This window comes from Neophocaena asiaeorientalis, unplaced genomic scaffold (genome assembly GCF_003031525.2).
Source record: "Neophocaena asiaeorientalis asiaeorientalis breed wild unplaced genomic scaffold, Neophocaena_asiaeorientalis_V1.1 scaffold138, whole genome shotgun sequence".
Taxonomy (NCBI): domain Eukaryota; kingdom Metazoa; phylum Chordata; class Mammalia; order Artiodactyla; family Phocoenidae; genus Neophocaena; species Neophocaena asiaeorientalis.
The window spans coordinates 3287989-3314304 of record NW_020172632.1 but is presented as its reverse complement, the minus strand read 5'-3'; the positions used below and the strand labels follow the sequence as shown (position 1 = coordinate 3314304).

The window sequence follows — 26316 nt, the reverse complement described above, 5'->3', positions numbered from 1 at the left end:
TATATATATATTTATTTATTTATTTATTTATTTATTTTTGGCTGTGTTGGGTCTTCGTTCCTTTCTCTAGTTGCAGTGAGCAGGGGCTACTCTTCGTTGCGGTGTGCAGGCTTCTCATTGCGGTGGCTTCTCTTGTTGTGGAGCACAGGCTCTAAGCACGCAGGCTCAGTAGTTGTGGCTCATGGGCTTAGTTGCTCCATGGCATGTGGGATCTTCCTGGGCCAGGGTTTGAACCCATGTCCCCTGCATTGGCAGGCGGATTCTTAACCACTGTGCCACCAGGGAAGTCCCCTTAATTCATCTCTTTAAAGAAAATATCCAACACTGTTTTGGTGTCCTGTGTGCCACTCAGGTTGATTCATCCAGTACTCACCTCTTTTCTTCATCTGCTCTAAAAGTTGGTGTTCCCCAGAATTCTGTTTTCAGCAATCCCTCTTACTGTACATTCTCCCTGATGTCTCCTCTCAATACTTCAGTTTCCAAAAACATATATAGATGACAAGTCTCTATTTATAAACACCTGTTTCCTACTTGCCAGTGGAGCTTTTCACTGGTGTGTGTCCCATATGTAATTCAGTCACATGTCTAGAACTGAGACAATCCTGAAAAATATGTACTACTTACTGCCTATATTTTTTGTCTCAAATGTACAATGCTACAAAATGTTGCAGTGTATTCCAAGTAGGATGATAATTATTTAAAAGGTCATCAGTTTGGTTTATAAGTAATTAATGAGTTTATTAAGATTATTTTTGGTAGGAAGATGAGAATAAGAACCAGGTTGTAGTAGATTCTAATGGATAAGTGAGAAATGAGGGATTAGAGTTACTGTTATTTTCAGAAAATTCAACTCTGAAGGGAGAGAGAAGTTGAGGGAGGAGTAGGGTCAAGAGACTGAAGAATTATTAGAATTATGAGGAGGAAGAGACAGCAAATAGGAAAAATTTGAAAAAGTGAAACCAAAAAGGGTATGGGAGTATCTAAACTTAAGCTGCAATGATAAAATACCATAGACTGGGTGACAAACAATAGATATTTATTTCTCACAGTTCTTGAGGCTGAAAGGCCCAATCAGGGTTCCTGTGAGATTTAGTTTCTAGTGAGAGCTCTCTTCCTGGCTTGCAGACAGCTGCCTTCTTACTGTGTCCTCATATGGGGGGATGGGGATAGGGGGGAAGGAGGGAGGGAAAGGAAGTAGGGGAAGGGAAGTAGAGGAGGCAGGGAGCAAGCAAATACTGGAGTCCTCTTGTCTCTCTTCCTCTTCTTATAAAGACACCAATCCTATTGGATTAGGGCCCCACCCTTATGACTTCATTTAATCTTAATTACTTCCTGAAGGCTGTTTACAGATACTGCCATATTGGGGGTTAGGGCTTCAATATAAGATTTCTAGGGTTGGGGGATGCAGTTCAGTCTATAGCAGGGAGGCAGGGTAGAGTCCAGGGGTTAAGTGTTGAAGTTACCTGGCAGGTTTAGAGATAGTAGAAAAGGCAGAAGAAAAGAAGATTGGAGCAAATGAAGAACATTTCTGGATTCTGGATTTCAGTGCTGTTAAGTAATCGTTGTTGAAAAGTGTAAATTATAGAGAATACTGCAGTAGAAGATAGGTAATAGTTACAAGAATAAGGATATGAAGTTAAAAGTATTTGGTAAGTGATAGTGACACAACAGTTATCATTTATGAAGACAGGCTTTTTGCCAAGCCCTTTATATATATATATATTATCTGATTAAATCCTCACAATAAATCATAGATAGGTGTTCTTTGTCACATTTTGCAGATGGGTAAACTGAATTAGAGGTAGTGGTTAGGTGATGGCAGAGAGAGGGTAGTTATTGAGAGCTTGTTTAGGTTCTTGTTTGAAGAAAGCTACAGCTACTGATTAAATCAGTCTGTATTAGAAAAGTATAAACCTAGGTATAAATGTTATAACTTAAGGGGATAAACACTAAAGAAAAATAACCTGCATGCTTCTAGAAGAAAAAAGAATAGTCAGCTGTATGTTGTTTATCAGAGAAATATCTCTTAAAGAAATGACACAGAAAAGAGAAAATAAAGGGTATAAGAAATGATATTTAAGCCAAATATTAATTTTTATAATGTAGTGTGGCAATATTAATATCACATAAAATTGAATTTAAGGCAAATAATATTGAGGGACAGTTTACTAAGAAGATATGACAATTGTAAACTTGTGTGCACAAATCAGCAAAAATTGACAAAATTACAAGGGGAAATAGTTCAACCACAATTATATACAAATGTCTTATGGAAACTAATGAATTAAGCAATAAATCTTTGTAGGCTATTTATTACTTGAATAACCAAATTAAGCACATATAGAATACTTAGGAAAATTGACCACGTATTAGAACACAAAGCCAGTATCATAGAATCACTATCATGCTGACCCATTCTCTGGCCATTATGCAATAAAATTAGAAGTGAAGTAATAATAAAAAGGTATCTCTGAGATTCTCCATACATTTGGATACTACAAATAATTTACTTCACAATAATTTATGGGTAAAAATGAGATCATGATAGCAACTACTAGCTGTTCAGAAGTGAACATAAATAAGAGTGCTATATGTTAAAACTTTGAATATAGCAAAAGTGGTACTTAGAGGGAAATTTGTAATATTAAGTCCACTAATTAGAAGATAAGAAAGATAGAAAACAATTGCATTGTATGTTCAACTTAAGAAAATAGAGAAATAACAATAGAGTAAGTCTGAAGAAAATAGAAGGAAAGAAAGATTTAAAAGCAGTAATTAATGATAGAAATTAATGATAGAAGTAATCAACAAGTAATAACTGCTTGAAAAACCAAGCCAAGAAAAAACGAGGGTAAGCACAAAAATATTAGGTGTGAAAAAGGGGACTTAACTACAGATTCAGAAGAGATTATTTGATTAATAAAATAATCATTAAATAAGTTAATACAAAACAAATAAGAAATTAATAAATTGTTTTAAAACAAAAATGTGTGTGAATAGTAATAAAATAAGCATATCTTTATGGCTTATTAAAATCTGAAATTTAGTTGAAATGGAAAATTTTGCATAAACTATCAAGTACTAAAATGAATACAAGAAATAGGTAACCTGAAAAAATGATAGCCATCAAAGAAATTGAATTTATAGTCAAAAATTTCACATGCCACTTCTTCACCCTCCCCCACCCCAGAGGATTTCCATAAAGAAATTTTACACAAACTCTTCCCAGTGAGACTGCTACCTATCTTATTTTATAATGTTCATGTAGGGCTTCCCTGGTGGCACAGTGGTTGAGAATCTGCCTGCTAATGTAGGGGACACGGGTTTGAGCCCTGGTCTGGGAAGATCCCACATGCCGCGGAGCATCTAGGCCCGTGAGCCACAACTACTGGGCCTGCACGTCTGGAGCCTGTGCTCCGCAACAAGAGAGGCCGTGATAGTGAGAGGCCCGCATGCCACAATGAAGAGTGGCCCCCGCTTGCCACAACTAGAGAAAGCCCTCGCACAGAAATGAAGACTCAATGCAGCCAAAAATAAATAAATTAAAAAAAAAAGTTAATGTTCATGTAATCTTGTTACCAAAATTAGAAAAAGATAATGTAAGAAAAAATTGTGTGTAAATCTCACTTATAACCATAGATAATAAAAATGAGTAGGTAAACTTTTCTTTGCCTTCTTTCAGCCTTACCATTTAATGACCTCTTCTTTCCCCTGTCCTTATTCCACTACTTCAAATGGCACCTCTCCCAGCATTCAAATGGTCTAAGATGTAAATGAACCAAAAACCATAACTTGATCTCTCCCCTGCTCAGACCCCTCCATTTGCGTTTTTGCATTTAGAATAAAATCCAGGTTCCTTACTAAGGTATATAAAGGACTTATATAATCTTGTTCCTGACTCTCTCTCTAACTTTATCTTTTATCATTCTCATCTCTGGCTTGTATCTTGCCAGCCACACTGGCCTCCCTGCTCTTCTCTAAACATTCTAAGTGTGCTTCAACTTCAGGACATTTGCACTTTGCTATTCCCCTGCCTGAAATGATCTACCACTTATCAACTTGGCTTACTCCTTTACTTTATTCATGCCTCTACTCAAATGTTACATCCTCAGATAGGCTTTTCTTGATTCCCCTGGCTAAAAAAGCTCCTCTGTTATACATTCTCCCTTTATCTTACATTATGACAACAATGCATTATATTAGTAATATTAGTAATATATTCATATTTGTTGTCTGTGTCCCTCATCACAATGTAAAGCTGTAAGAAATCAGCGACTTTCTTTTTTGTTCACTGTTGTATCCTCAACAGCTAAAAGAGGGCCTGAAATATAGTAAGTACTTAGAACTATTTTTGGAATGAATACTGTGAAGTGCTACATGCCTAAGGATGTTTGCCTCCTAAGAGAGACCAAAGGTAAGAAGTAAAGTTCTAATGGAGGGATATCAAGCATCATGCGGAACAGATATAAGATGCTTGGGGAGCCGAAGGTCTTACAAGTGTCCCATAAATGTAATGAACTAGGCAATCTCCACTTCTTGACCTGAGTTTAGCCTTTTTGTCCAGTGTTCCTTTTCATTTTTCTCATCAAAGTATGGAGTAATGGAAGGAGCTCTGGCTTTATAGTGAGACACTGTTTATCCTAGAACTGTCCTACACGGGTTTTGTGGCCTCAGGCAACATCTTTCTTCTCTGAGTCTTAGTTTCTCTAGAATTATTTCTTATATGGCTGTCCTCTCTCCAACCAGATCCCAAAATGTAAAGAGCAAGAGCATTCTTACTGAGCATCTCCCTCAGTTCACGAGAGTGCCATCTATATAGAGGCCCTTAATAAACATTTGTTGTAATGAATATGGAAAGTTTCATGACAAATGGAGGCATTTAATTTTTTATCCATGCATGTGTAGTCTCTCCATTGGCTGTTTTGCTATTTGTCAGACTCATCATAAAGTGTTTTTCAGATAAACGGAGAGTCCATCTCATTTATTCATGCAGGATGTCAGTTATTCACTCATTTACTAGATATAGATTGAGTACCATCTTAAAATGTGTTAGGTCCTTGTTCTAGGTGTTAGGGATACAATGAGAAACGAGACAACAAGGTACCTGCTTTCATGGAGTTTACAATATAATATGTGTAGACATGGTAGGGTGGAGGGACAGGCAACAAACTACAAATAAGATAAACCAGAAAAATTATCAGATGATAACAAGAGCTTTGCAGAAAACTGAAATAGAGTGATATGATAAGAAGTAATTGGGTGACTACTGTAAGTTGTAAGGTCAGGAAAGCCCTCTCATAAGAGGTACTGTTTCAACTGAGACATGAATGATTGAGGAACCATTAAAGTGAAAAGCAGAATGAATAGTATTCTAGGCAAGGGAAATAACTAGCGCCAAAGCCCTCAGGCCATGTATAAATATAAATGGAGAAGGTTTAGTATTTCTGGATTTGGTATTACTAATGATCACCTTGCTAGAAAAGGACTGAATGGGTGTCTTGGTAATAAAAGACAGTCTTTTCAACTTGCTTTGGTCTTATTCTAATAAGTGCTAAAAATGTCCAGCTCCATTTTAATTATATAGATTGTCTTCATTTTTATGGCAGGCTGACAGAAAATAAGGTATCCCTTATGTGTAGCTGTCCCTTTTACAAGTAGTAATTGAGTCTTGCTTTTGAACTTTGACCTTTTTATACTGGGAGGATGGTTCCCATTAACATTTTGTTGAGTTCTATGAGGGTATTGTTGAGCTCTGGTCATGTAGTCTAGCATATGGTCCCCTTGTATGGCTTCTGAGTTGTGAAGTTGCTTTTAATTCTGATTTTGAATTAGTTGCTATTTGTGCAAGCATTAGTAAATTCAGTAAATTCAATTAGTAAATTCTAATTGGGACTCCTGTGATAGTTAAGTAAACCACTGGTGTTAAAATATGTGGCCTTTTTTTGTCCTTGGAAAACCGTTGGTGGGAAAGCAGGTGACAGTAGCCTTGAGTTAGGTGAGAGTAGGATATTATATTTTCTGATGGATACTGTGGAAGGAAATTGAGGAGTAGTGAGTCAAGATATCCGAGTCCTAGCCCCATCTGAGTTCTAGCTCCAGCTCTCCTACAGAATCACTGTTTAACTTTGCGCAGGTCACTCCTCTGCTCCGGGCCTCAGATGTTACCAGAAAATAAAGAGGCTCCATGACTGGAAAAAGAAACTGCTTTAGTAGCCAGACAAGCACCAAATGGATCATGTGGCTTAGACTTGAGTCCTAAGTGAGGTTTTTTACCTTTCACTCCAGATCTAAATCTTAGGACCCACATGCTCAAGTGACCTATAAAAAGAGTTATGACTGGGTCTTCAGAGCCTTAAGGACTGATGCAATAGACCTGCCTCACCAACCTGGTCACAGCAGGAAACATAGCTTAGAGAGCTCATGGCAAATCTTATCCAGGGGTGTTTACCACAGAGGATAAAAAGTGGAAAGGAATTTAGTGCACTAGGGCATAGGAAATGGAAGAGGAAGCTGCTGGTCTCATCCCCTGCCTTCTGTGAAGCCTAACCTAGTACAAGGTGACCTTGTGAATAATTATAATAGTCTCTTCTTTTCTCTGGAGGAGGCAGGTTTAGAATGGGGAGAAAATACTACAAGTGTTAAAACACTTCCTTTGTGAGGAGAAGCAGCATGGGCAGAAATAGTATTCACCCTGTAAGCAGAGGCAAAAGCTTGAAGAAAAGCAAATGAAACATTGTTCTCATGATCCTTGAGGTCTCTTCTAACCTTCTACGTAGGATATGCACTTCACTGAATCCATTAAGCCTGGTATAATTAAGGGAAAAACTGAACTATTCCTCTTCTATCTCTCCTTCTTATAACTAGCTGTGGTAATAGGTATCCAGCTGTGCTAGCCTCGGTCTTAGCTAAGAGGTGACACCCTCTGGGTGGTATGTGTACTGATACTCATACAAACAGTTTATTTTTTTCTTTTCTTTTTCCCATCTCTCCCACCCTGTAGTGAGGCCATTCAGGATACTTGTCCACCCCCCATTATCCCAACTAAAAAGATAACTGAACAGTATCATGGAACTATTGTGGGGTTCACTAACTACAAGGACATTCTAAGGATGCTTTCAGATAGCTCTCATCCTACTTCTGTTTCCTCAGCACCTCAGAATCTGCACAGATGTTAATCCTTATAATATTTTTAACTTTTTATTAGTCTATATCCTGCTATTTCAATTTTTGGTGTTCTCCTTTAATGCAAGAGTCATATCCATCAGAGCTCTGACTTAGAAGAAGGCTCTAGAGTATCATCTTTGGAAGGATTTAAAGCAATCATCTAATCTAGTCCCATTTTATGACTAGGGGAACTGAGGTACAGAAAGGGGAAACTTTACATATGCAAGTAAATGTTCTGAAAGGATTGGTTAATTTTTTTTTCCAAAATGCTTTACAAAACAACTTCTTTTTTGTTTGTTTTCACAAAGGATATTCATCTGTGAAAATGTTTAACCAGTGTTGTAAGTAGTTGATAACAATTCGCTGTATCATTCTTAAAGTAACTCTTAATTTCTTAAGAATAAATTAATATAATCAGTGTTTCAAGTACATTATGGTGATTACTGTTCAACTTTAATTCTTGTGAGCATTATTATTAGATTTTGTAAAAGTGAAATTAGGAAGTATTGGATTGCTAAGTGTTTCTTAATAAGGGGCTACTTGAAAAGTGGCTTATTTTAAGAAGAGGACATTTCCCTATAGTTATGCATTCTGGATGAAAGAAACTTGTCCCCAATTAAAGCATTGGTGGAGATCACAAGACATCTAATTGGATTGATGTAGCAAACCCATTTAAATAGTTTACTGCCTATTGATAGGTCAGTGAGTACTGAGATTAGCTTGTTAACATCACACTTTGAAAAAGAACTGCAGGTATTCTCTATGGTTGATTTCATGGACAGTCGGAAACTTGGTCACTAATTCATGAAACAAAAACCATTGTATCTGTAAGTTTTTTTTTCTTTCTTCGTGGTTTGTCTAGATGAATAGAATTATGTTTTGACAGTTTTGCTATGAACTACTTGATGGATCACAATGTATCACTATCACCGCTAATTACCAAATTTTGATTAATTTTATATACTTTGGTTAGTACATTTAGCTGAATCCAGTATATCTCTATATTGATAAACAGTAATTATAGACATAAGGACACCTGAACTTTGAAATCTTCATGAAAATGTTGTTAAGAATTATGTGAAACCGAATGTTTGTTTATCTAGACATATTTAATTGCTAGCAAAGAAAGCAATTAAAAGTAGCTGCAGAGTAAGAGGCCAACCTTTGTTAAACGTGGTTTTAAGATTGTTACAGAACTTGTGGTGATGATAGCATGGTGTCTTGGAGGATGTTAACAACTGTAGCAGAGTGTTAATTAAGAATGATGTAATCTGCAGCTCAGAATTATTAGTATCATATGTTAGTTTAGCTGGACAGGAGCAAAACCTAATTTCAGTTACGATGAGGGCTCAAGTTATATTTGTAGTGGAAAGATTAACATTTTATTTTTGTGCTGTTCCTGAGACAATTTAAAAATCCTGAATGAAATACAGTCAAATGTAAACATCAAGTCCCTAGCTCATTTACATATGTGCCAGATTTTCAAACTGATTGCTGTTTGAACCTAATCTGTCATTGCTGGCTGCATTAGCTACTACAAACATTACATTTACATATTGATTTCTTATTTTGTTTTAGTGTAAATAATCCATAATTATAGTAAATTTGGTCTTTTGTTGACAAGAGCTCATATGACTCTGTAAGTTTAGAATGGAAATTTAAATTGCCATGTGTCATGCTTTTTAATTTAAAAGCTTGATATATCTGAAAGGATAAAAAGATCATTGTAGATAATAAAATATTCCCAAAGAGACAAAGGAGAGAAAATTTTGTAGGGCCTTTTAGAAAGATATAAATTGTAAATTATTAATGAAAAATTCAATAGCACATTCTAAGATTATTATTTATATTTTTATAAGAAAAAGTCACAATAATTTGAAAAAATTACTTTTTTGGCTTCAATATCAGGTCATATTTAAAAAATAAAATTATTGGAAATGAACCTTCTAAACATGTTATTTTACATTGATATTTGTTTAAAATATCCAGTGCAAGAAAAGAAATAGCATACACACACAGCAGGAATGAAACAGGAGATTTTTTGATCTCTGTATTGATGTTAATATTTTACTCATCTTAACTACATATACAACATTGATTTGAGAAATTTAATTTCACGGACAACAGCCGTATATGTCAGTGGTCGTATAGTATTATTAAGTAGCAATGGCAAAAAATCTATGGTTTCCATTTACGTTGATAAAAAGCGTGTTGTATTTTTGAAGTTAAAAATATGGGACCCATTTAATTGCCAAAATAGTGGTTATCCAATTGTTCAGGTACTTTTTATGGCTTATAATTTTTTTGTGGAGATATAATTTACATATAATAAATGGGTTCTTAAGTATTCCCCAGTTATATGAGTTTTGACAAACACTTATTGTTTTCTACAATGGATTTTAATGAGTGGAATTTTAATTTGGATGTGTATATACCATTTAACAAACAGATAGCCATTTAGTAGAAGCCTGTGCAGAATTGATGGTATCTGTTTACTTGAGTGCTGTGAATTCAGAACTCTTAAAAGCCCTTACGTTAATCAGCTCAGGCTGCTATAACAAAATACCCTAGACTGGGTGGCTTAAACAACAGACATTTATTTCTCATAGTTCTTGAGGCTATAAAGTCCAAGATCAAGATGCTGACAGATGTGGTTCCTGGTGAGAGCCCAAGCTCTGTTCTCTCTTCTTCTTATAAGAACAGTAATCCCATCATGGGAGTCCCATCCTCATGACTTCATATAAACATAATCATCTTCCAAAGGCCCTACCTCCAAATACCATCACATTGAGGGTTAGGCTTTCAGCATGTGAATTTGAGGGGATTCACAAACATTCAATCCATAACAGCCCTGAAACCCAAGTCTGAATGTGTTGTTTTTCCTAGTCTAGTTGCTTAATCTTGATGGATTTATACTTTATAACAATGAATGCTTCCCCTAGAACTGTTACTGTTTTCATAGGAAGGCTCTGATTTAGCCTGGCCAAATCTTCTGCCCACTGAAGATTTAAGAGGGAATTCTTGATTCAAGGAATTGCTGAAGAAGAAATCCTTAAAATTACTGTTATTATCCTTGATGCAAGACACCCTGCCTTTTACTGTTCTACCCTATGGGCCTGCTGCTATTTGTCAGGAGGAAGCCATTCCTCTTCTTAATCAGGAATTAATGACAGGTATATAGGTACATGATGATCAAATGATCATTTCACTACCATAATGCAATCTTAAGTTAACCTTGAAAAATCACTGTGTCATACATATTAAAATATCCATGTGCTTTCTGCATAAGTGGATCACTAAAGTGCTCTCTCAATGTGAAATAAGCAGTCAAGACAGTAAAGGCTGTTATATATATTTTCTTAATGTTGTTGCTTTCATCAATACTTGACATATGGAGGCCAATAATTTATGGCTTTTTATGTTCTCAGGTATAAAAAAATGTCTGTAACTTCAAGTTTATTTATTGGAGCCTGTGTTAAAATTTGCTGTACACTAATTTTCCCCATACTGTCCTTCCCCCCGCCCAAAAAAAACTGGATGGCGATATAAAATGTGTTAAACTAAGTCAGTGAATTAAAATGAAGTTGTTACTCACTAGAAGACAGATATTTTACAGATGACTTCTCTGTTCCTGATAAATGCTCATAGTTAAATTGGAATGGGATCCCCTCAGGCATAGGTGGACATTCATTGGCAGAATGAATGTCCAAGACTTGTGGACAGAAAAGAAAGTAGAGAAGGGATGTTCTGCCAAAACTATTTCTAGAATTTTGTTGGTGGCTTAGATATTAATGCTTATTATACTACTGAAAATTTTAAGGAGGTAGATTATCTATCTATCTATCTATCTATCTATCTATCTATCTATCTATCTTTTTGTAGTTCCCTCTCACATGCCTCCCACTGTCCCTCCCCCACCTTGAAAATTAAGAAACTGGCTAGGAGAATTATGAGATGGTATATGTGAAAATGTCTAGCACTTTGCCACTAATTGCTTTTAAATGTTAACATTCACTGTGTTGTGTTTTTTGCAAATAACCACCAGTTCAAAGCTTGTATATGATTTTCATTACATTTCAAACATTAATTTCAATTTGTATTTGAGGGTACAGCAACGGTAAGTTTTAATGACTGTTGTCTATTTGTGGAAACAACCATCTCGTTGTTGGTAAATACCAATATTCAAACTGAAAGTAAAATCATAATAGAGAATGAAAAATTAAAAACCGGTAAGGAGAGAATAGATGTTCTATTAAAACCATTTCTTGCATTGAGTTAAAATGCAGCTGCTTTTAAAAAATTTCTACATTTGCTTACACCTTTCCTTCTCCCTCTTATTGAAGAGAAAACATGCCATTAAGGGAAACAAAAAACTGTTTTGTATTATTTCTCATCCACCTACTTTGGTAATTACCCTCAGCTATTCTGAAGGTCAAAGTTGAAGGAGCATGAATGACTTTGCATTTTGAAGGTAAAAGAGAGACTGCTTGAAGGTGGATTAACTGTGGCTAACTATCCTAACCAACTATTAGAAGACACTATTGTGGAGAAAATTGCTCATAGATGCAGCAACTAAGGGCTCAACATATTCTGCTAAGCAGCAGCTAGAATCAATTTCTATAGATAATATTTTAGCAATGAAGTCTTTGAAAATTATGCAAATCACCATAGTAAATTCCTTTACAGCCTTTGCCTCCTCCTTGGTCTAATTTAGGTATTCTTCCTCTGTATTTCCATACCATCTTAGCAAAAGTGGTATTAGAGCTCTTAGCAAATGGTAGCATATGCGGGTTGTAGGTTTGCTTGTCTGTGCATTCCTCAATAAACTCAATGAAGGCAGAAATAAGATCTTACTGGGTCCTCTTCCCCAGTATCTGGAGGACAAATCATAAGAGTTAGACCTTAGAAGAGTTACTACTACTTATTTTGTGTGTGACATTAAGCAAGTAACTTAACATCAGTTTCCTCATCTGTAACAAGAAAATGATAATAATAAACTTCATAAAGTTGACCCAAAGCCCTTACTTAATGCCTGATGCATAGTAGCACTCATTAAAGGCTAGCCATTATTATTAATGGCTAAGTGAATGAATCAGGCTGGAGTCTGAGGTTGCAGATAATAAAAAACATTCTCACAAGGAACATGAATGTGGTATATCAACCTCCAAAAAGATCTGTGTTAAAAAGAACCCTGTGAGCTTGGATAACATTAGGCCTAATGTACAGTTATGTTCCATGCATCAGAAATGGTTTTACCTGGAGATTATCATACTAAGTGAAATAAGTCAGAGAAAGACAAATATCATATGATATCGCTTATATGTGGAGCTAAAAAAGAATGATACAAGTGAACTTATTTACAAAACAGAAACTGACTCACAGACTTAAAGAACAAACTTTTGGTTACCAGGAGGGTGAGGGGGGATAGATTGGGAGTTTGGGATTGACATGTACACACCGCTATATTTAAAATAGATAACCAACAAGGAGGACCTACTGTAACAACCTAAATGGGAAAATTTGAAAAAGAATAGATACATGTCTGTGTATAACTGAATCACTTTTCTGTACACCTGAAACTAACAGAACATTGCTAATCAATATACTCCAATAAAAAATAAAAAATAAATTAAAAAGAAGATTTTACCCTTTATCAACTCCTACAATTTTACCCTTTATCAACTCCTAAAACATGAAAAATAACTGGCACAAAACCACCATAGACACTTTAGTTAATGTTTTACTGTCATTGTAAGATTTTATAGTATGGGTACCCCTCAAAAGTATTCTATTTTTAATAATAGACCACCTTAAAACTTACATGTAATAAAAATTCCCGCTTGGCTTTGTAAAATTTAATATTCAGAGTTTTATCAGGTAAAGGTTATTTTCTTTTTTCTGAAGAGGAAACAATTTACAGAGTAGTTAAGTGCCTAAAATAAGGGCCTGTATATGGTAGACACAAAATAAATAGTATTGAAAGAATAATTATTGTGGGGGTGGGAGACAAAGGTCAAACAACTAGTAGGGAGTGGAGCAGGAATTCAAATCTGACTCTGTGACTCCCAAGGAGTTTAAAGCCATAAATATTTTTTCTTGCCAAACTTACCCTTCCCCAGGGCTCCTGGGAAATTACGGAACTAGACTAAATTGGTGTTCTTCAAACGTAGTTTGGCAGTCGGTGCTGGTCCTGGCAAACCTTTCTACAAAGTTATTGCACAAGCCTACCAGTCAACATCAAGAAACATATCTAAGGAACTGCATAAAGGAAAGCACTAAAGGTATTAAACATTTGTGTAGATTCATATGTAAAGATAAAGGAGGATCTATCTATGTAATAATCAAGACTTCTGGAATTCTGAGCTCCTTAGCCCAGCATTTGAAGCCCCCATAATGTTGGTCTTTAACGTTTTTCAAGTTTCCTCTTTCAGAAACCCTTCTTTACATCCCCTTATACTTCTTCCTCATTGCTTTCTCCACCCTTCCCTGTATTCTCCAATCTCATCTCTGCTCAAACTAGTCTGTGTCTGAAATCACCTCTATTATATACTTGTCAAATTACAATCCATTCTTTTTTTTTAACATCTTTATTGGAGTATAATTGCTTTAACAATGGTGTGTTAGTTTCTGCTTTTTAACAAAGTGAATCAGTTATACATACACATATGTTCCCATATCTCTTCCCTCTTGCGTCTCCCTCCCTCCCACCCTCCCTTACTATCCATTCTTCTTCATAGTACTTCAAAGTTCTCTTTTTCTTCTCTACAATCCTCATATCTGTTTTAACTCTCAGAATAGTCTGTCTTGAGGTCAGTGATTATATCTTTGATTCCTGTATTATTACAAATAAGAATCAAATAATTATAGAAAGAATGAATGAATTGTGAACTCCTAGTAAGCAGGGTCTTACTCATCTTTGTATCCCTAAAGCAGCCTAGCCATTTGGGAGATAGGATGCTGAAGAACATAGAATCAAATATAGTTTAAAAACTGGCTTCCATCTTTTTATAGCTGCATAACCTTGGGAAATTACTTAACCTTTCTGAACTACAATTTTGTGAGTAAAATGGCACTTCAAAGGTAGGCTTAAAAAATGAGAATTAGTCATTCTTTATGTGGAGTTCCAAATATGCAGAACTATTCCTTAAGTGTTTATAGGATTGCCTTGAATCACCTTTTAGTATGCTAAGTGTCAAGGGAAATACAGGTGAATAATAAAGATACTTACTCTCAAAAGGCTTGTAGTCTTGAATTCAGGACTTCCACACGTGAAACAAAGCAAACCATACAAAACACACTATAAATAAATATTAAATAAGGGATACGATACATGAATTCAGAGAAGAGGCAGTCTATAGTAATACTAATGGTAGGACATGAGGTAGTCTGAACGCTGTGCAGTATTTGGGAGGAGAGCCCTGTTTGCCTAGGTGATTTCTTTTGGCTACAAAATCTACATACTATCTGTAGTAGTCCCCCTATCCATGGGGAATACATTTCAAGACCCCCAGTGGAAGCCTGAAACCACAGAGAGTATCATATTCTACGTATAGTATATTTTTCCCTATACAGGCATACACCCCAGAGATATTGTGGATTCAATTCCAGACCACTGCGATAAAGCAAATATTGTAATAAAGTTAGTCACATGAATTTTTGGTTTCCCAGTGCATGTAAACTTATGTTTGCACTATACTGTAGCCTATTAAGTGTTCAACAGCATTATGTCTAAAAAAAACAATGTACATACCTTAATTAAAAAATAATGCTGTTGGAAAAATGATGCCAATAGTCTTGCTCAGTGCAGGGTTGCCACAAACCTTCAACTTGTAAAAAACACAGTCTGTGAAACAAAATAAAGCAGAGTGCAATATAATGAGGTATGCCTATACATACATGCCTATGATAAAGTTTAATTTATAACTTAGGCACAGTAAGAGATGAACAACAATAACTAATAATAGAAAATTTATAACAATGTAAAAATTACGTGAATGCAGACTTTCTCTCTCTCAAAATATCTTATTGTACAAATATGATGCCTTTTCCATCTTAATTAAGCCCTTATCATGCACTGTAGCCATAACTTTTGCATGTAGGGGTGAGACAGCAAAACTAGCACAGACTTCTTTTTCCTTCTTCACAATTTCATTGGTAGAAGATTCATTCTTACTGTTGATCTTAACCTCAGCGTACAATTTTTTTTTAACTTTCACCTTTTCACTTAAAGGAAGCAATTTATGGCTCCTCTTTGGCATATCCAAATTGCCAGAATCACTACTCTTGTGCTTTGGGGCTATTATTAAGTAAAATAAGGGTTGCTTGAATACAAGCACTATGATAGTCTATCTGATAACCAGGATAACTGCTAAGTGACTAAGGGGCAGGGTATTCTGGACATAGGGATGATTCATGGCCCAGGTAGGATGGATCAGGAGGGCGTGAGATTTCATCACTCTACTCAGAACAGCTTGCAATGTAAAATTTATGAATTGTTTATTTTTGTAATTTTCCATTTAATGTTTTCAGACTTTGGTTAACTGCAGGTAACTGAAATTGCAGAAACGGAAACTGAAGATAAGGGGGGCGGGGTGGGGGGCCAGGTTCCTGTATGTGCTGTCGATTCTCCTGCTCCGAGCTCTCTTACTTAACCCTCAACTCTTATACACAGCTATACATGATATCTCTTTTTGGATCTCTAATAGGCACCTTAAACTTTGATATATACATAACTTCACTCTCAAACCTTCTACCTAACCTATTCTTAACCCAGTTTTCCTTGTTAAATGCAATTCCATCTCTCCACTTGCTCCGACCACCTTAGAGTTATGTTTTTCTCTCACATTCCATCAGTAAGTTGTCTGGCTTCTACCTCTAAAATACATCTGAACCTGACAACTCTTCACTCTCTGCCTCTATAGTTAGCGTAAGCCACCATCACTTCTTGCTGGGACTAGCCCTGCCTTGACTCTTTTCGCACTGTAGCCAGAGCAACCAGAATAATGTTGTATAAATGTACATGTAAGTCAGATCTTAACCATTTCCCAGTGTAAACCCTTCCAATGGCTTTCCTTTGCAATTACTATAAACACCAAGTCCTTTACCGTGGTCTACAAGGACCTACATGATCAGATTCCTGCTCTCTCTTTCTTATACTAGCCTCAACTTAAATGTCATTTCCTCAGAGACGTCTTCCCCAACTATTATGTTGAAAATAATTTCCTTCCCCCCACCCCTCTGATACCTTTTATAATATTGTTTATTTTCTTCATAGCACTTAGCATTCTCTAAAGTTACTTATTTACTTGAGTATTGTTTCCTTTACTAGAATATAAGTTTCATGAAAGCAGGGGCCATTTTTTTTGTCATAACTGTGTCCCTAGCAACTGGAACAGTGTCATAAACATAGGTATGCGCTCAATAAATATATGTTAACTGAGTGAATGAACATGCTGCGTTCTTCCATTTATTATTTCCTAGTCTAAAAAGTGCCACCCATCTCCTTTCCCCAAATAAAACAAAAATTTAGTCCCTTCCAATTAATAAACTCGAAGGTCCTACTTATCCTTTATATTTCAATTTATATTTTTATTCTCCTCTGAAGCTTTCCCTTAACCCTTTCCCCCTCTCACTGAGGCAAAGTTAAGCACTTCCTTCTTGGTTTTCATTGTATGTTTTTTCAATTTCTTAGTTGTATCTATCACTTAATACTATGGCTGTCTACGTGTCTGTCTACCCTCATTAGATTGTGAAGGTTTTCATGGACAGGAACTGTGTATTATTTGGGTTGGTTTCCTTAGCATCTGGAATAATGCGAGGCATTCAGTTAATGTAGATAAATAAGTGAATCAAAATCAAAATCTTAATTCCCATGGTAGTTTTCCAGAAGGCAGCATTGCTGTGTAAAATACAGATATGAGTAAGACTCTTGCCTTCTGGAAATTTACAGTTTATTCATTATTAAATAAATATTTATCTGCAGTGTGCCAGGCATTATGCTTAAGTGGTAAGGATCAAAGACAAAGGTTCCTGCCTGAAGAAACTCTATTTTAGTGGGGTATTATTTCCCTTGACTTTGATCAATAATATTTCATGCTGTATATAGGTGTTTCCTAGGTATTTTGAATCTGTAATTTACCTGTGAACTCGATGGGTGACACTGGGACACACAGATTAACTGCCTAATTCTAATCTTATGTTGCATTTATATTTATCACATAGTTACATATTGGCAAAGGAGGAGTGATGAAGGCCAGAACCGTATATATTTTTTGCTTCTAAAGCATAGCATGGAAGAGAGACTAGCACTACACTTGAGACTAGCAATACAGATTGTTCATACATAATGGTGACACATTTTTATTTTCATTGCCGATGGTGCTTTTTAATATTGTTATAAACAAATAGAACCATGGCCTATTTTTCTTAATTAATGTGGCTAAATTCATTTATTCTTCATGTTTCTGACACATTTCTTACATTTTGGAACTTTGGCACAGAGTTTAATATTGCTCTGAATTCTCCAGTTTCTGAATTCTCGGTATTTCTGACTTGTAAGTGAAAGCACAATTATTTTGAAGGAATTTCGGTATAGCAATTAAAGTTCTGTAGATTTCCATACTTTCTCAATTTTTACTGAAACTGTATTTGTATACCTATATGACACTCATGAGTATAAGCAATAGTTTCAAATTTCTGTTCTTCCAGAACTGCTGTTTCATTTGGAATTGAACCAGAGTTTTTGAGTATACATTTTAGTAGCATATTTGGAATTTAATATAATTGACAAATTTGCTTCTCTTGGAGAAAATACATATGCAGACAGCAGCACATGACTTGTCGAAATTCTTATGTATGCAAAGTATTTATAACTGAAGTTAAAAAACACCTTGGTAGAGAAGGAGTTAACAGGTTAACTCCCCTTGGTTGTTCTCGGCTTGCTCTCTTGCCTTTAGGAGCTGAAAAGATGATAACATTGGTCCCGGACATGCCTGTGTGGAGGTTATGGTACTCCTGGGGTTTTTTCGCTAACCGTAAAGCAAGCTAGAACTTGTTCATCTCAGAGTTCCTTGTTTCTCTTTCAGCCCTTTCAGTGCCCTGCAGGAGTCATTAAATCAAAACTTCATGCTGATCATCACCCACCGAGAAGCCCAGCGGGAGTACAACCTGAACTTCTCAGGAAGCAGTACCATTCAAGAGGTGAGTTATGTCTCACAGCTAAGGAATAAAGGTAGCTCATTATAGATAATGTTGACCCTGTTAAAGAGGGCTTATGTGTTCTGGTTGGAAACTCTCTTTATGTTTCATTATTGGGTTTTTAATTTTAATTAACTTGAGCATCAGTGATTACTGTAGATACATTAAATGACTTGACCTAGAAAGATAGATGTTGTAAATGAAAGCTCTTGATAATTCTTAAAATAGTCAACTTTTAAAACGCTGCTTAAAAAAAAACATTGTTATATATTTCATAGTTTTATAGTAATTATTTAGAATATTAATTTGGAGATTATCGACAGCATGCATTTTCAAACATGCGTATACTTTATTTGAAAGGTTGCTCTCAAACATATTATTTATAGTGTGTATCCTGCCTATTTCCAAAAGGAATTGAGGAGGCTTTTCTTAAGCAGTTGAATTCCAGCCTTGGGCAGTATTCGTGAGATGCTGTAGGGAACCCAGTCATTTAGCTCAGAGTATCTAAGAAGAATCTATTTATAGTGTAAATATTTTCATCAATGTGACCAACCAGGGCCACTGTTTCAAAAAGAACCTCCCCCAAGAGAGAAGAGGTAACTTCTTGTCTGTGACCCCACCTACCTAAAAGCTAGTAATTTATCTGCTTTGGGGGGGAAAATGTGTAAGGCTATGTGACAAGACTTGTGTTTAGAGACAGTGAAATGATGATTATGTCACATTACCCCTTGTAAATTATGAAGACAACAGTCATTGTCCACTTATGTTTTTATAAAGAAAATTAATCTTGTTTAATCTTAGATTATTTCATAAATTTTTTCTTGGACTACATTGCTTCAACTAATTATTAATGTCATATTGAAAGAACAAGTTGTTTTCACCCTAATCATTTTTCGGAAGTATATGAATTATTTCAGTAATGACTGTTAATGGTTTTACTTTTTTCATGTTTTATCGATAAATTTCAACTTCTGAATTTGGCGTAAATAACTCATTACTTGAAGTTTATTTTCTCTGTTTATCACTTGAATAGTTTGTTGACTAGTAACTAAGATCTTTAAGATTTTTCTTGGCCCCTAATTTGAATCATAGGTTTAAATTATTTGATTTTTTTCAGGATTTTAAATATATTAATTGCCATTTCATTTTTAATCTCTATAATGGATGTTCTGTTCTCTAAATTTAAAATTTTAATTCATTGAAGAATCATTGTCATTTTTATATTAAAAATAATGTTTAACTCTGGCCCTATCGCAGAGTTATTCTGGGAGCCTCATGATTATGAAATTTAAATTATATATTGGATAAAATTAAATAGGGAATTCAGTTTCAAAATAAATAACCCCAGTTTAATCAAGAACAGCAAAGATAATAGGTAAATTTCATTCTGTTGTTGATTTCCTTTTTTAAGTTGAAGACTAGTATATCGCATGAAGGGTACATATAGACTGCCTTATTTTTTTTTTTTTCTGATTGCAATATTTACAGCCAGAATTTTACATTTTTTTGTTTTTTTTGCATTTTTGTTTTAACATTTCCAGTTTCTATAGTTTGAGTGTGTTTCAACTTTCTCCCACAAGGGGGCAGAGAGGACTATTAAACTGAGATAGTCTAAAAATGCCGTTCAGTGTTTTCAAATTAGCTTCTCTTATATTAACAAAAAGGAGCATAATAGCCAAGTTATTGTTTGATTTACAGATAATTGGCATATTGCAGGGAGGAGACTTAATTTCACCCTTTTAAATTAAACAGGGAGATTTAAAAAGACATAAAATATTCATTAATGTTCGGTGATTATAAAGTAGTGGCATATATTTATTTTGCCTTTATTACTGTTTCGATGGGAAAATACTGCAAATATTTCCGAAATCGAGTTGGCCATACTGACAAGTTGAAATGTTTAAGCAGCGTTAATGCAATCTGCTCACACCTGATATCCTATGCAGAATGATTCAAAATGACTACATCAATTATTAAAAGAAATACTTAAAATTCTGTGAATGTGCCATTGTGTGCCACAGTTGGCTGAAACTGTTCTCTGCGTCCTGCTATTTAGATTACCAAATATATTTTAAGCTTCAAGGACTTGAAAACAGTATACCATTTTCTAAATGAAAAGTGTCCTGAAAATATTTTTGCAGACAAATATTCTTATGTATTTCTCAACAAGAGTTTGGTTTCTTCTTTTTTTTTCTTTTTCCCTTTTTTTATCTTTTAAAAGTTGATTTAAAATAATATTTGAAATGCTAGTTGCCAGGAAAAAAATAAATGCAGTTGTTTCTAATATCTGTTGCTTTTCTGTGGGTAGACAGGTACACATAAACTCTTTTATTCTGTACAGTTTAGAAAAGGAATGTGGATTATACTCTCTAGGCCTAGGGTCACACTCTGTAGGCCTAATCCTAAGACTTTTCTCCTTCAACTTGTGGAATATCTGGAATGGGGTTCAAGGAGGACAAGATGCTCTTATGCTACAGCCACGCAACCCACAGTGACACTTAAGTACATGTATTTTTGTTGTTGCATGATTGAAAGTCAGGTTGCAACACAATAAAAATATAATCTTGAAATGATTTTGCAGTGTTACTTTATAAATGCTAGAATTTTTGCTATTAATTTGGAAGCTTAATGATACCATATATCCTAACTTGTAAATTAATTTTTGTCACCAGTTTCAGAAATCTTTTTTCAGTGTTGTTTGATAGGTTCAAGAATGAATTCCAACCAACATATAAAAGGAAGAAAAAAAAACAACTGATTTTATTTTCCAGTGTAGTTGTATATTATTTTTATTGTAGGTGGGGGAAAAAATACCATTTTCTGGTATTTTTAATTTTTGAAAGCCTTGCATTTCTAAAAGAAATCTCTTGTAATATTTTCCCTCCAGAGGGAAAGTTCTATTAAATGAAATAGGATTGACAAAGGTACTATAATTTCAATTTTTAATTAACAAAATACATTTTTTAAAATACTGACTTAGAAAATAGAACTTAGCTGCAGTTTGAATTTTAAATAACTCTTCAGTGACCATATGTTCATGCAGGTTAGTGGTGATAAACCGATAGTTGTACAAGTGTTTGTTCATTCTGCCTCTGTGATCTCTTGCCTCACAATGCATGACTTATATCCTTTGGGTGCTCTAGACTTTAATTTAAGCTAGTTAGATATTGAGGTTATTTTTTTTAAGCTCTTTACAAATCCTTCCACTTACACTATCCTCCTACTTGTGGAAAAGGCAATGACAGTATAAAAAGGTCAGAATGGAAGGTTGCAAGTAGTCATAAGAATAAAAATCCTTTCCCTTTTTCCATTATGACAAAATAGTTTATAAAAATTATCAAATAATATAACAATAACTTTGTGACAATCTGTCTTTCTACCTTCTTGGATCCTTAATTACCTAGTTGACACACTTTAGTGAATTTCCCTGAAAATTTAAACAAGCTTACCTTATTTTAATGAATTTTCTACACTGAGAATTTAGATTTTTAAACAGTTAATTGTACAGATTTCAGTAATTCTGATTTTTAAAGATCTGTGGCTACAAATGCACTTGGGATTGGTTAAATTAGGGGGAAAAAAGATTGATTTGCCTACTTCAGATCCTAAACCCAGGTGTGGAAAAGGAAATAAAGTCCCTGAAATCAAGCCAACTTTTCTTGGAAACTAATTCTTTGTTGTCCATCTTACTATTGCAAAAGCTCCTATTAGACAAAATATCACTTTTCTTTTAGATGTCATACAAACTTAAGGAATACACACGTGACCCAGAATAACACTGATAAAAAACCAAAGTATTTTTGGTACGGAATCATGGAGTATTCCTTATCTCTTACAGCGAGAAGCACTATGAAGAGCTATTGGAATTATTTAAATCCTTTTCTGAGTTTCACTTTACCCTAGAATTCTCACTGTTCTTATTAGTGTTTATTTAGTTCTCAATGGGAATTAAAGGGAAAAATCGACAACTTATAAAGATATATCCTGCATGGAATAGTAAAACATTTCACTACTAATACTAGCAATTGTTAAGTGGGAAGCCACTACTTTTGAATTAGCAACAAGAAGTGAACTAAATAAATCATACCGGTCCTTAAAAATAATGTTGGCTAAATAATTGTGAAATCATGAGACTAATTCTGATTCTGCAAATTTGAAACTCCTGTTGGGTTTTTGTGTCTATTTTTCACTTGCTACTTACTCAACTTGCTTGACTAATACACATTTCAAACTATTCTCCTTTAATGCTGGACGTTGTTAACAGTACATTTGTAGTCTTTTACAGATTATACTAAAGAGCAATTTTCTAGTAGTGGGTTGACTAAAACTTCTTAACTAACATGCCCTTTCTGTATATGTTTTACGTATAGTTTGTTTGTTTATTTTTTGGTTTGTTTGTTTTCCAGTATGGAGAGGGTGGGGGCTGCTGGCACAGAACTGAAGAGTAGAGAGATAAGAATGTGCATATGCAATAGGGTAAATTAAATTGTGTGCTTATTTAATTAAAAGTTTACGGGGTTTATTTTTACTGTAAGATGAACGGCATATATAAGCTCAATTAGAATGAACCCATTTTAATTAGCGTGTATCATAGTTTGATTTTTAAAAATTTGAAATCAAAATGACATCTTAGGAAGAATGAAAGAGAGATAATTTCTTAAGCAACTGGGCAATGAATTTGAGCCTTTTTTCAGCTTTCAGAAAAGGAGACTGAGTTTCTTTTGCCTGTATATAAGTTTCAAGTTGCACTTTGTTACTGAGATCTGTTGAAGTTATACCACTTCAAATGAATAAATCAGTAATGATCACTTTATAAACTTTGGGGTTTTCTGTGATGCTTAATAAATTATCCCCTTAGGAAATAAATTTGATATTTACAATGCAGCTATTTGGAACTGACAAGTCTTTCTTTCCCTCTGAAAGTATTTTAGAATAATCTCTATTGGACATTTTTTTTTTAGCCATGTAAGTATTTCTTCGCCTACATTCAAGAAGGTTAGAAACAATGAAATTTTGTTAAGAGTCGATGGTGCTTTAGACCTTTGTTACTTAAGATATGTGTATCCTAACAGCTTCTTGGCCGACTGTATTTCATAATCTGTGATTTGTGTGTTGGTAGTTTTAAAATGCCTGGGTTAAGAGATATTATGTTCAGTTATTAGAAACTAATAAACATAAGACATTTTTATATGCAAGAAAAGGCAGAGAGTAAATAATTGCACTGGTGACCAATACTGTAATAATCCTGTTTTACAATATGCACTTGACAGGTTGTAATAGTGCTAATTGAAGAGACTAATTCACACTTGCTTCATTCTATTCAAAGGCAAAATCAGCAGCTTGTTTTGCTTTTGACCAGATGGTCCTCATGAACACCTACTGTGCACTTTAAGTGCTTTACTAGAATTACAAAGGCTGGGGGCTGCGTTCGACTCCAAATGATTTGAGGAGTGAGAGGGAGAGAGAGAGAGGGGGAAAAAAAAACCCTCTGTGCTCAATGGATTTGGTGCAAGTAAATTAATTCTAGTGGACCCATTACACATTGAGCCCCCTTTTCAAAGCTCTGAGCCTCCTCGCTTGCTCTGTAGCAATGAGAAAGAGAAAGAGAAAGGCAGATTACTGCAAACAGAAATAAAAAAAAGGGGTATGAAAGGGAGAAAAGAGGCCTTGAAGCCTTTCATATCATTTGAGTTTTTCAAGTGCGTTATTTTTGGGGAGGGTGGATATATGAAAAGCCAATTGGAGTTTTTTTTGTTTTAAAGTGAGCTATTTAAGCACCATGAATATAGGCGCAAGAGCAACAGTTGACTGAGTTTACTGTGGTGAAGCTTTGTGTTCGAGGATGAATCAAATTCATTATATTCAACTCTTTGTGTTTTAACATGAATGTAGGGTTAGTTTCACAAGACTGTGTCTGTTTAGGATAATTATAATTTAATATTTTCCTTTCATAAAGTTATCACTGTAGATGTCTAAAATTTTAATCAAAGCAGATTTTGTACACTGACTTTGAAGCACCCTGACAGTTTAAAATTCAAAGGAAAGCTTTTTTAGTTTTCAAAAGAAAAGAAAGGCTCATTCTAATGGCATCGAAGCAGAGATTATTATAACTAATTAGAAGTCACACATCTGTTAGCTTTTGGTTTGTGACTTATGTATTTTTTCAGTAAAATATATACTTTAAAAATATATTGCTGTTATTGAGTGAACCCAAAGGGATAAAATGAACTTAAAAGAGAACCACTTATTCGAGCCAACCATTTTTCCAGATCTCCACATGTTCCCATAAAAATATGTAATGTATTAAAGTCCATTAAATGTAAATTGGAATTGTGTAATTAATAACAAGTTCAAATGCACTTCCAAACAAAATGTTTTTGCACAGTTCTTGTTAGCATAATTCTGATTATTAACCAGAGTTATTATAAAAATAACAAGAAAGTATAAGCAAATCCAGTTTGTGTAAATTTATAATTATTTCTTATCCGTAAAGCCGTTTGTATATAATTTGGAACACTGACACTGTAAAATGATTAATTCTTATTCTTAGCTTATGTAAAATGATTAATTCTTATTCCAAGCTTATGTGGGTTAAAATACAAGGGATCATATCTAGGAATACATGTCAGTTATTTTGTATTTGTATGTTTTTATACTTTCAAGTATAATTCTCTTGTGATATATTTTTGTTCCATGGTTTACTTTTGTTTGATGACATGTTTTATTGACACTGTAATTCAACTTTATTTCAATTATAACCATTAACAAAGAATACAACAAAATCATACCAATAGTATTATATGACTTAAGGATAATTGTAAACATTTTACAAAAAATGAATGTCTAGAATTTGTATTTTTGGCATAATGCATCAATATGATTTATACATCAACATGTTTTAATTACATTTTTAGAAAATAAAATATAGAAATACAAAGACAACCACAAAAATATTTAGTTTTACTTCTCAAAGATTTTAATGAAGAGGATAGGATAACATGCCTTCTTTGATATTTAAATTAAATTTAATTAACTTCCTATTAATGTGGTCATTACTTTGGGACTTGTTCATTGAAATATTCGTTGTGGGGTGGGGAGGAACATAAGGGGAATCCCCAGACCTTCAACTAACAAAATATCCAATGAAATTTATAAGCAATGAGGTGTTAATGAATTGATATCCTCTGGGAAAAAGGGATTTCAAGAAAAAAATCTGATTAGGAAAAACTTACTGAAAAAATTTTTTTTCAGTAGACTATTTAAAATAAAGGTAAGACTACTAGATTCTCTTTCTTGTAGGTACCATGAAAAACTACCTTTAAAGCCAGAATCTCAATTAGCAGAAGTGGATTGATCATGACCATGCAGTCATTTATTTAGGTGGGGCTAGTTCTTTGGTTTCCCACACACAGTAGTTGGAGTGTTTCTCCTCATGAAGAAGAGTTTATTTCAGTATTAAAATATTAACCCCTAGATTCCTGAATGTTAGAGGCAAGGTTCTCTTCTATAGGGTAAAGTTTGGAAAAGGCTGCCGTTTCTTTATAGACTTTGATAAGTACCACATTACTTAAGCTGAGAAATGTTTTAGCATTTAACTATCCTCTAGCCATAAAATAAGAATTATATAACCTCCCCATTTTTCCCCCCACCCCACCCTCCCCCAGCAAAAACATAAGCAAAAACAAAGAAGGAAGTAAATCAAAGGATGGGTAGGTAAATGAATATAAAATGCTCATAAACATAAGCTAGACTAAGACTAGGTATATTAAGATAAGGCCTGCATATAGAAAATATTTACATGTTTATCCTTATATACCAAAGATGATTTGTCTATAACCTGTTAAAACACGTGTATGGTAATTTTTCTTTTGTCAGATGTGTTTTGTGTATGGCCTAATACTATTTAGTCAAGTAGTTATTCTTTTTCAAACATATTTATTTTGGCGAATATGCTTA

At 34.5% G+C, this 26316-nt stretch overlaps 1 protein-coding gene across 1 annotated transcript in view; it reads left to right on the top strand.

The window, feature by feature from the left end:
* Window positions 1-26316, top strand: part of FAF1 (Fas associated factor 1) — a 469659-nt gene that overhangs the window by 224507 nt on the left and 218836 nt on the right. Inside the window, exons 7-11 of the mRNA XM_024739340.1 lie at window positions 1982-2006; window positions 8147-8155; window positions 11851-11878; window positions 15546-15552; window positions 18249-18363. Of these exons, the coding sequence (XP_024595108.1) occupies window positions 1982-2006; window positions 8147-8155; window positions 11851-11878; window positions 15546-15552; window positions 18249-18363 (184 nt within the window). The remainder of the gene's footprint in view (window positions 1-1981; window positions 2007-8146; window positions 8156-11850; window positions 11879-15545; window positions 15553-18248; window positions 18364-26316) is intronic.